Below are 11,766 nucleotides of genomic sequence, written 5' to 3'. Positions count from 1 at the left end.
GGTCCACCTCTTCTACTGCAGAGGTCTACAGATGTGGTTCGCAGACTGCAGACATTTTGCTTCAGAAAAAACAAACAACACCTTAGGTATTGTTTGTTTTTTGTCTGCAGATCTACGAGACCTCTTCTGTCTGCGCCACGCAGACCACGCGCAGACATTAGTCTTCACAGACTGTTTGTTTTTTTGAAGACTGCAGACCTAAAAATGTCTGCGCGCCCTCTTCTTGACGCAGATGCGGACCAGAGTCTTCTAACATCTTCAGACATCTTCTAGCCTAAAAAAACATATATATCTTTATTTTTTAAAGTTTTTTTTTTAATTTATATTTTTTCCAACTTTATTAATGATAAACAATTTGAAAAAAAATTACAAAACTTAAAAAAAAAAAACATTTGACGATACAAACATGATATTTTTAACAAATTTATAAATAAAATTTTATTATAATAATAGTCGTTGAAATTGTTTATATAAATATGAAAAAAAAAATCATAATATATTCTTATATTTTTTTGCCAAAATTTTGTAAAACATTATTTAATACAATATCATCAATTTCTCGAGAAAATATTTATCGTACGTTTTTAATAGATTTTAATTGAAAAAATCGAAGTTTATTTCCATCCATTTATGTATCAAATTCTTTGATCACTAATTATAATGTTTAGTTATAACTTTGGAATCAAAGTTGTTGGTTTTTATCAAATATGTATGTGAATTAATACCATTTTTTATTTTTATTTTTTTATATAATAATACATAAAAGTTGATCTAGATTCGTTATATATTTATAATAAAGTCGTAAAAATATATAAAAAAATTGCTTTGAAGTTTTAAAAAATCAGTTTATTTAGATTTCAGTTTATTTTAATAGCCCGCAGATGTTAAAAAAACAAACAGTCTTCTTTTTTCAGACTGCAAACGTTTGGTCCACCTCTTCTACTGCAGAGGTCTACAGATGTGGTTCGCAGACTGCAGACATTTTGCTTCAGAAAAAACAAACAGCACCTTAGTCACAATATGTCAATCCTTACAAACCCGTATCCAGGTCCCGTATTTCAACAACCCAAACGCAATCGCAAGCTTTTCACAATCCACACAAAGTATTCTCCCCTTTCTCATCCTCTACAACATCATGAAAAACAAATGTCAAATTACCACTATACCCTTTTTGGTATTAACTCACCAAGTTCCTCAAGCAACTTTTTAACTTCTTCATATTGCTCAAAACACTTGTCCCCACTACTAAAAGCATAAAATTTTCATCAAAATCCAACCAACTACGCCGCACGCCTATTTTAATCCCTTAGCTTAAATTAACATTCACACCTTTCTAACTTGATCCTGTTTCCCTAAAGACGCATATACATTCGATACCTAAACATAATATCCTGAAATATATAAATTCAAACTAATTATAGATTTCGAAGAACGTTCTAGCAATCTTGGTGTCTCCATTTTTTTGGGAAACACTAAGTAAAGAACCCCATATGCTTGCATCAGGGGCCACTGGCATTGAAAGGATGATTTTTTCTGATTTGGGCAGCTGCCCGGATCATAAAAGCAGGCCAACTACTCAAGGCGTGTTCATTCTTTGCTTCTAGTTGGTAATCTTTATTCATATGATCAAATTCATTTGCATTCTGAATGTGCAGGGGTTAACTTTGCATAGTTCACAATTCTCAGCAAAAATAAACCAAGATACATAAGAATTGGATTGCTAAAACCCTTGTTAAAGTAATCTTGAACGCTTCGTTAGTTAATAAAAAGTGTCATATATAAAGAGCAAAAAAACAAAGGCACTAAACTACAATAAATGCATCGGGGTAATAACTAACAATGCATTGGCTAAATAGAGAAAGCACACATCAAAAGGGCAAAAGATCAATATTTTGAAGGAGATCCAAGTAAACTTTACAAAACGAAACAGGAAAACAAGATGAAAACAGTTCACGATAACTAAACTGCATACGCATGAACTCGAAGCATCATCAATCATTTAATGTTGGTAGTTATGACTTATGAGTAACAACTAGAAACTTCATATTTGATGGGACAATGAAACCTTTAGTTTGCAAACGAGAAAGAACCTACAGATGAGAAGACAGTGAAAATGACATTATATTAGGATCACTGATTGATTGAGAATACAATAGAAGGATACTTGAAACAAGTTTGTCAAAAGATAAACATCAATAAACTACTATACAACTAATGATGATATGAATTTTACAAAAGCATATATTGTGAAAGCAAAAGAAATTATACCATAGAGCAGAAAACCCCAATTTTAAGCTCCTTAACGTGGCAAAGTTTTAGTATAATTCCTTAAACATCTCGTCTTCCGTTTCTTCGCGTATTATGTGCCAAGTGATGACATTAACATAATTTAAGCTAACTTTGGCTAAAGAAGACACATTTAGCAACAAAAGGTTCCACAACCACAGGTTACCTTCAATTGTCAATGATAAAATATTAGGAGCATTAATTTCGATAGTATGGGCATCGAATGGATTATGAGAATCCATGTATCCAGATAACACCAGCTTCTTAACACTCTTTGAAGTAATATCGATTCGCCTAAAACCATTGCAAAATTTCAACTCCAAAGTTTCCAATACAGGACTCCCCGATAATATGTTTTCAATCAAATCTTCATTTAGCTTACCAGAGGAAATGCACAAACTCCTAAGATTTTTCCAACTAATTGCTCCAGTTGGAGTAAACACGCAGTCCTCTAATTTCAGATCAATAAAACATGTGTTATTGAAGAAAAATTGATCAAACAAAAACTTCTGTTTCCCTTTCGGTAACGTTAAATTAAACTCGTCTACGTTATATCTCAGAGCATAACGAATCCAATTGTTGATATGCGATTCAAATCCAACAAATCCTATAGAAAAACGGCAGCACACCTGGAATTTCTTAAGCTTTAATGGGCGACATTGAGTTAGGGTTTTGTCCACGCTTAACGAGAAATCAGGCGACGTTTGACTACCATAATGTATAAAGATTAAAGTAGGAACCAAAGTCCAAAGATGGTTCCATCGTTTGGAGAGAATACCTGTTCTAATGGAGTGTTTTGTTGTGGGTAAACGAGACAGGATTTCAAGAAGCAAGCAATCTGGCAACGAACAGATTCGATCGTCTTCCCCCTTCTCAACGATTTTTTGAGATTTTCTCTGTTTTCGCTCAATTTTAGGTTGATTTTGACCTTCTTCCACTATCTCCGTGGAGCAAACAGAGCTTTCGTAGCTTTGATCAGTCCGTAGAGACGTCAACGGGACCAAACGGGAGCGGGAATAGCTGCCCCCGCTCCCGCCTCCGAAATCAATTGTTGCCCCCGCTCCCGGTCCCGCCCCGGTTCCCCCCGCTTAAAATTCGTTTTTTTTTTTTTTTTGCTAAACAACTACTTTGTGTTAGGCTAAAAAAACTTATTTTTAATAACTTTAAAAGTTTAAAACATAATCTTTTAGAAACTAAAAAAATTAAAAATCCAACATTATTAATTCAACATTACAAAACGACAATTTCATCAATCTTAGAAATATAAAATACGACAAATCCAATATTATAAATATAAAATACTTACATATCCAAAAATATATGATCAATTCAATACCTCTTCAATATCTATTAATTGGAAACCGGAAAGTGATACCTAACCTACACTTAAAATTAGAAAATCTATTTTGTATATGTATTTTATATTAAATATATATTTTTTACATAAATGTACAACCGGGGCCCCGAGAGAGTACGTGATGGAAATACCAACTCCCAACCCCGGTCCCGAAAATAAGCGGGGTTTAATTTTGCCCCCGCTCCCGCTCCCGGTTTTTTTTAAAAATTTAGTCCCGTACGGGATCGGGGTCCCACAGGGGTTTTTGACATCCCAGTGCGATAGATCTCTAGCCAAGGGTTATATCCAAACGGATGATGAAAATTTCTGATTTCGCCCCATAACTTTGAAAATTTGTATTTCAGTCTCTCTTTATATATAAGATATATATTATCATATTTAAATCATTTTTTATAATTGGTTATAGCACCAACTTTTAAAAAATATCTTTATGTAGCATTTGTTAAATATTATTGTAGTGGGCGGAACTTGAATAGACGGAACTAAATGCAAACAACCGGATATAATTAAATTGGACTAGTTGTATTAACATTTGGTTAGATTGTAACACAATCGAACAAAATATTAAAAATACCATATTATCCTTGAGATTATTTAGAATATTTTTTTGTCATATTATAATTATAAATGGATACCTCATCCAATAAATTAATAATTGTATATAAAAAGTTATATGAAAAATGACATTCCTAGATGTAACAATCAATTGTTTTGTATCAAGTTGACATTCCTATAGTTGGGTACAATTTTCACAATACAATGTTGTAATAGAAAGAAATAAAAGTATGATGTTAATCCGGGAGGAGTGGCTTGGAATTTTCCTCGGCACTTGCTCGGCATCCATGGCATATACCGTCGCCCCCCCCCCCCCCCCCCCGACGATGTCATGCCGAGTTCAATGGGATCAAATGACATTTGATTTCCGAGGTGAGAAAAGAGAAAGGATAGAGTGTGTGAGGGTTAAGCTATTTTTTTCTTTAAAAAACTCAATTTCACCCACCACTTCAAAGCGGCGTGCGATGCATCTAATGTGGCATAAATGACGTGACAGTGACGTGAATGCCGAAAAGCTGATATGATAGCGTGGCATGTATAACTCCACTCCCTCAATCGTTATAATGAACAACTCAATGAATGTATGTTGCTAAATCTTGTATTTGGCCTTTGTATAATTGTCGCTCACACCATCAATATTTAATGTCTATGTGAAAGAAGAAGCAAAGGCTCCGGCCTTACAAAAAGTAGACATTATCGAACATAGTTAAATGCGAAAAATTCTTCATAAAAGTTACAAAAATAACACAACCTGAATCATATATACAAAAAATTGTGTTATTATCTATCAAAGCAAAGAATACAACCAATATGAAGTTTTCTCTTTTGGACTAAATGCAATAAATACCAACATGTTTTCATATATTTGAGCATCACAACATCATAAGTTCATTTATTTTTGTTGCAACATCCTATTTTTGCCTTTCTTTTTACAAAGGCACTACACTTTGAAGATTTTACTCAATTATAACATTATACTTTCAATTGTTTTCTTATTAGAACATTATACTTTGAAAAATCTACACTGAAAGTTGCTTTTTGTGTGAGTAACATTGCTATAATTCTGTAGATTTTTCAAAGGGAAGAAACAAAGGCATGATGCTATAACGAACAAGCCAATGAAAATATAATCTTATTCAATCGATCCAACCCTTCTCTAATTGTAGCTTTTTCCATCGGTAGTTCATGCTTACAAGAGCCAAGGGGTGGAGCAACAAGAAGCAAAGGCTAATATTTTACAAAACCTAGAAATTGTTGAAAAATAGCTAAATGGGAAGAAAATTTTCAATAGAGAAGTGATTGAATTCTTACATCTTGCATTTAGATGGATTTCAAATTATCTTGGAATATTTGAAGAAACAAGTGGTATAAAACTCTTAAATGAGGAAAAATTTCTACTTATAGTGTCATGGAAAGATAACTTTTCTAATATCCCAATAATTCAAAAAAGATAGCCAGATCATGAGAAGTTTATTACCAAGTTCTGGCTCATGTGTAAGTTTTACCATTCTAAGTGAATGATCCGATGATGATTGATTGTGTATATAAATCAACAATCATCTAATACTTTTGAGTAGTGATGCCTTACATTTTCTTATTATTATTTTGGTTTGGAAAAAAATAAAAGAAATTTTAATTTTGTACGCTAAGTAAAATCACACTCATTATACAGGAAAAGACAAGACAAGAGGAAACACAACATAACTTGTAATTTTTTTTATCACCCCCGCTAATATTGTTAGCCCATAATTACTCCATTATGTTGAACTCTGTTTGGTATATTTTGATGGGTTTTAGGAATAACAAAACAAACTTAAAACTCTTAAGTGTACATCCAACCTAAAACAAGATAAATGTTTGAACTATTGAACCTATAACTATGAACATCAAAATATGAACCCTAGGAAGCCTAGTTAATTTTGAAAATTACTAAAGAAGAAGGTTTATGGTTACATACCTTTTAGTTGTTATTATAAACAACTAGAATTCCTCTTGATGATCTTTTGGAAGCAAGCACCACAAGTGTTGTGCCTCTAATGGTTCACATCGAAGCTAGCAAGAGGAAAACAATAGAGAAGAGAGCAAAGATTTCGTCCAAGGCTTGTAGAAGGAAGGGATGGACGAAATTAAGGGCTAGGAAGGAGTTTATATAACTGAGGAATCTTGGGGCCAAATCTAGGGTTTAAGAGATAAGACCTAGATTCCCTTGCTTGCTGACCAAGTAGCCCAATCCCTAATCCAAAGGGCTTTGGACGAAAGTTCTACACCTTCCCTAGAAGTTTTCGCCCACCTCATCTAATGAGGTTCTAGAGCCTTCCTTCCTTAACTTTCAATAAATAACCAAACAGTCCCTATATTTTCAATTAACCTATTAATCCCAAAATTAATTCAAATTAATTTCTGATTAATTATTAATCAAGTAATACAATTTATAGGAGTCATGGGTACAACATGTTCACTGGTGTAATAAGCTTGGGATTCGGCGGGCTACTATTGTTGGACCAGTGATTGTGGAGTTGGACCAAGAAGGCCTAATTGTGTGCCTTGGGTCACAGTAGGATAAGGACACATGGGTACAACCCATGGTTAATACCATTGGTGAGGACATTGATATGAATAGGGACCAAAGATGTTGAAGCGTCCTCTACCCTTGCCACGTCCATGATTGTTGTAGCGTCCACCTCGTTCTTAGTAAGTACCCCGACCACCGCGAGTAGCTGTGTTAGGACCGATAAGATTGGAGTCTGATGTTGGAGGTTTTGTATCAGAGGAAGACTTCTTAGATTTTTAGGTGACGAGGGCATGATGGATGTGGGACGATTGATTCTTGCACCAGGTTTCTTCAAGTATCAGTTGAGAATTGGCTTTGTTAAAGTTAGGAAACAGTTCAGTTTATTGTATGAGGGTTGCCGTAGTATCATATTCACCTTTTGTCAAACCAGAAATTAGTTAAAGTATCATCTTAGTTTTAGAGATGTGATTACCTATATTCTCCAGTTGATTATAGAGACTTTTGAGACGAGAAGAGTAGTCATGAATGTTGGAGAAAGATTCCACACGAGTGGAATTGATGTAACACCATAAATTTTCAAATAAATTTTTCATTTTTAACACCACATAACTCAATGTCACATTTCACAAAAATCACAAAAATATATAAGTTGTCAAAACACAAGTCAACAAATGTTGATAAAATCCTAGAATCCTCGAAATCATAATCTCCAACTGGTGTGTACAATCAAGTCGGCACCTTCCTGCAATTCTGGACCTGAAACACATACCACACAACACGGTAAGCACGAAGCTTAGTGAGTACCCCAAAATACCACATACACAAATAATAAGCCGCTCATGGCTATAACTCGGCATGGACCCTCCGGTCCCATGCATCTCGGTAAGGACTCCCCGGTCTCACGGCTCGGTGTGGACCCTCCAGTCATGTGTCTCAGTGAAGACCCTCCGGTCTCACAGCTCAGGTTGGACCCTCCAGTCCTATATCTCAGTGAAGACCCTCCAATCTCACAACTCGGTTTGGACCCTCCGGTCTTATCTCAGTAAAACACATAATAACATAGCATGTGTGTATATATATATATATATATATATATATATATCATAAAGACAGAAATGCATAATGTCACATAACTCAATATAAGCACATAGGACCCTCCGATCGATAACTCAAATAAGACCCTCCGGTCACTCGGTATTACCACTCAGGTAAGTATAGTGAGAAGACTCACCTCGTAAGCAAGCAAGGAAACCAGATCCCCTCGAACAGCCTAATCTCCGCCTATACGAAATAAGCATCTCTAATTAACACTTAAAGATCACCACTTTATATAAGCTCATGCTAATCCCTCTCTAACTCTTGGGATGGGTAAAAGACCATTTTACCCCTCCATGGTCCCCATAATCCCTGCCTTGACCAAACCCTAAAGTCAACATAAGTCAACACTCGAGTCAACTGTCCATGTTGACCTGACTCGCCGAGTGCATCAATGTGACTCGCCGAGTTCCCATTGTTCCTGAGAACATCGCGAAACCCCAACTTAACTTGTCGAGTTGTCTCATCAACTCGCCGAGTTACCTATGTCCAGACTCATCGGGGAAAAACCCTAGCCGACTCGTCGAGTCTGCTCATTGACTCGGCGAGTCCATTTAGTATGTATTCTCATTCATACGTTTTAAGGCAGATCCATCACTCCAAACCCTAGATCTAGTCTCTTAAGGCTCGAATGTCACGTAAAGCTTCGATCTTTACATTCATGCATGACATATTTGCTCCATAATGCCCATACAAGCTCCAACAAGGGTTAGATGCCTAAGATCTTGTCTCTAGCTCAATAAAGTTCAGGTCTTTAGACTCACAAGACCTCCCACAATCCAGATCTAAGGTTTTAACCTCAAATCATGCTCAAAGGACTCAAAGACACATAAAGGATGAGAGAAAACCCTAGAAACTCCCTAAACCGAGATCTCATAAGGAAATGATCAAGCTAGCATCTTTTTACCTCCAACTGAAGCAAACCTCTAAAGAACCTCTAGATCCAAAACCTCCTCTTGATCCAAGCTTTGATGCTCTCCAATTCTCCTTCAAAAGTGCACTGAGAGTCGGGATGTTACAATTGAATTCTTCTTCAAGATAGATGAACTGTGTGGCCTTGTTATCTTGAAAAATTTCTTCAATTCGAACCCATAGTTCTTGAGTGGTGACACCAAGCTTTATGTTAGTTTGAACATGATCGGTAGAGATAGTAGCAAAGACCCTTTGCTTCAAAATAGCATCAAGACGAAGCTAAGTTGATTCATCTATATCAGCGGCTTTAGAGGAGTTGGGTTTGATGAGATCCATTATGTTATATGCACATACATAGATATTGAATAACTCCTTCCAGGATGCATACCGACCATATGTATAAATATACATAATGTGTATATTTATACAATATAAAATATCCCTATAATTAGGGAAAATATAACTACCAAATATAAATACAATCAAATTACGAATAAGTAGTTATGAGTAACAACTGGAAACTTCATATCTGGTGGGAATATGAAACCTATAGTTTGGAAACAAGAAAGAACCTAGAAGTCAGAAGACAATGAAAATGAAATTATATTAGGATCACTAATTGATTGAGAAGACAATAGAAGGATATTTGAAACAAGTTTTTCAAAGGATAGTGAATAAACTACTATAAAACTAATGATAATATGAATTCTACAAAATCATAAATTGTGAAAGCAAAAGAAATTATACCATAGAACATAAAACCCCAATTTTCGATAATATGGGCATCAAATGGATTATCAAAATCCTTGTATCCAAATAACACCGACTTCTTAGCACTCTTTGATTTAATATTGATTCTATTAAAACAATAGCACAATTTCAAAGCCAAAGTTTCCAACAGAGGACTGCCGGATAATTTTTTTTCAATCAAATCTTCATTTAGCTTACCACAGGAAATGCACAAACTCCTAAGATTTTTCCAACTAATCATCCCAATTGGAGTAAATCTGCAATCTTTTAATTTCAGATCAGTAAAACATGTGTTGATCAAGAAAGTTTGATCTATCAAAAAATTTGCTTTCTCTGTAAGTAACCTTAAATTAAGCTCTTGAACATTACATCGGTAGGTAACCTTAAATTAAGCTCTTCAACAGTACACCTGGAATTTTTAAGTTTCAACTGGCGACATTGAATTAGGGTTTTGTCCACGCATAATGCGAAATCGGGCCACGTATGTCTACCACCATGTATAAAAGTTAAATTAGGAACCAAAGTCCAAAGATGGTTCCATCGTTTGGAGAGTGTACCAGTTCTAATGGAGTCTTTTGTTGTGGGTAAACGAGAGAGAATTTCAAGAAACAAGCAATCTGGCAACGCAATGATTCCATCGTCTTCTCCCTTTTTCATGATTTTTGAGATTTTCTCCATTTTCGGGAGATTTTAGTTTGATTTTGAATAGAGCTCTTGTCAGCTTACCGCATCGAACACTGCGATAGAACTCTAGTCAAGATTATATCCAAACAGATGATGAAATTTCAAATCAAAAAAGTCCTAATTAATGACGTGTCACTTGTTAAAAAATCAATACATATTATAAGACGATATAATTTCAACTTTAAATTTAAAATTTCACATTTTAATTACATTAAATTAAAATAAAATTAGAATAAAAATTATTACATATTGTAAGATGATATAATTTCATTTGTTTATTTAAATCAACGATTAAAATTTTATATAACTAGAAAAAATCTCTTAATTAATAATTTATTAAAATAATTGATTAATAATTCTGAGTTTCTATTATGAAAGTTTAATTTGGTAATTGTGGTTCCCACATGTTATAAACTAGTATGTTATAATATCTTAATTTTTTTTATAATTGGTTATAGCACAAAATGTTAAAGAGTATCTTTAGGCAGTGGTTGTCAAATGTTATTGTACCGAATAGAATTGGATTAGATAGAACCGATGGATATAACTAAATTAATTAGTTATATAAAGTTTGATTTGTTTGGAACAAAATTGAACCGATTATTAAAATTACCCGATTGTTCTTAGGATTATTTATTCTTTTATCATATTATAATTTTATCATATTATAATTAGGAAAAACTTTATAAATAATCATGTAGTTTCTAAAAAAATTGAGTTCAACCCTTAAATTTTTACTTTATCAATATTGGTCCCTTGGATGGTCCTTATGGTTAACGTTGTCTGACGTCAGCTTTTTGATTTTCAATTAAATCCTAACATTCGAAAATAAAAATGTTTTTGTCAAGTGTCACTCTAATACAGTTCCTCATTAATATTATGTCATGTGTCATGTAGATATATTAGGCAACTCATTTCAAAATTCAAATTTACATTTTTTAATTATATGTTAAATTTGAAGTTATAATAACTTCAAATTTTTGATATATCTCTTAATTAATAATTTATTTAAAATAGTTGATTAATAATTATATTTTTTTATTATAAAAGTTTAATTAATTTTATAACCGTGGTTTTCACGGGTTATAAACTAGTTAATAATAAATAAAAAAAGTAACTCCACTGCCCCACCACCATGGCCATTGGCATGCCATTGGAAACGAAACAAGTAGTGTTTAAGAATAATCATGATGCAGATATTATACACTTCAATGACGTTGGATTGGTGGTGCACTCATCGGAGGAAGAGTTTGGTAGTATTGAAAAAGATGAATACTATGATTTTAAGCCAGTGGCGGAATCTGTCAGCCCTAGTGTTGTTGAATACAATCAAACAAAAGAGGGCAATACTGATTCGATTGATCAGAAATCAAGCCAAACCACAATGATTCCTGACGAAAATGCAGTTATTGGTGCGAAGTTGTTATCTGATGGTATTGAAAAGAATGATGACGAAAGCTTGAGTCTCGTCGGATCGACAGTAAAGTCACCAGAGGATGAGTTTGCTGGTGTTGAAAAGGTTGCTTATGTTTATTATTAAGCCCAAGGTGGAATCTGCAATCAATAGTGTTGTCGATTACAATCAAACAAAATAGGGAAATATTGAATTAGTTAA

General features: G+C 34.0%; 1 protein-coding gene across 1 annotated transcript; it reads right to left on the bottom strand.

The window, feature by feature from the left end:
* Window positions 1-1,849: 1,849 nt before the first annotated feature.
* LOC145089295 (F-box protein At5g03100-like) lies at window positions 1,850-10,145 on the bottom strand. Its single transcript, XM_079027750.1, has 4 exons — window positions 9,837-10,145; window positions 8,730-8,972; window positions 2,269-3,227; window positions 1,850-2,090 (listed from the first exon to the last, which is right to left on the bottom strand). The coding sequence occupies exons 1-3, from the start codon at window positions 10,143-10,145 to the stop codon at window positions 2,316-2,318; spliced, it is 1,464 nt and encodes a 487-aa protein (XP_078883876.1). The 3' UTR covers window positions 1,850-2,090; window positions 2,269-2,315.
* Window positions 10,146-11,766: the final 1,621 nt, after the last annotated feature.

This window comes from Lactuca serriola, chromosome 2, assembly GCF_051521515.1.
Source record: "Lactuca serriola cultivar US96UC23 chromosome 2, Lser_US96UC23_V15, whole genome shotgun sequence".
Taxonomy (NCBI): Eukaryota; Viridiplantae; Streptophyta; class Magnoliopsida; order Asterales; family Asteraceae; genus Lactuca; species Lactuca serriola.
This window is presented reverse-complemented; position numbering and strand designations above follow the sequence as displayed.

Coding starts and splice junctions, on each gene's coding strand:
- LOC145089295 (XM_079027750.1), bottom strand. CDS start 10,145: ATGGAGAAAATCTCAAAAATCATGAAAAAGGGAGAAGACGATGGAATC. Junction 8,973..9,836: donor ATTTAAGGTTACCTACCGAT/GTAATGTTCAAG, acceptor GCTATTTTGAAG/CAAAGGGTCTTTGCTACTAT. Junction 3,228..8,729: donor GATCTAGAGGTTCTTTAGAG/GTTTGCTTCAGT, acceptor TGCTCCACGGAG/ATAGTGGAAGAAGGTCAAAA.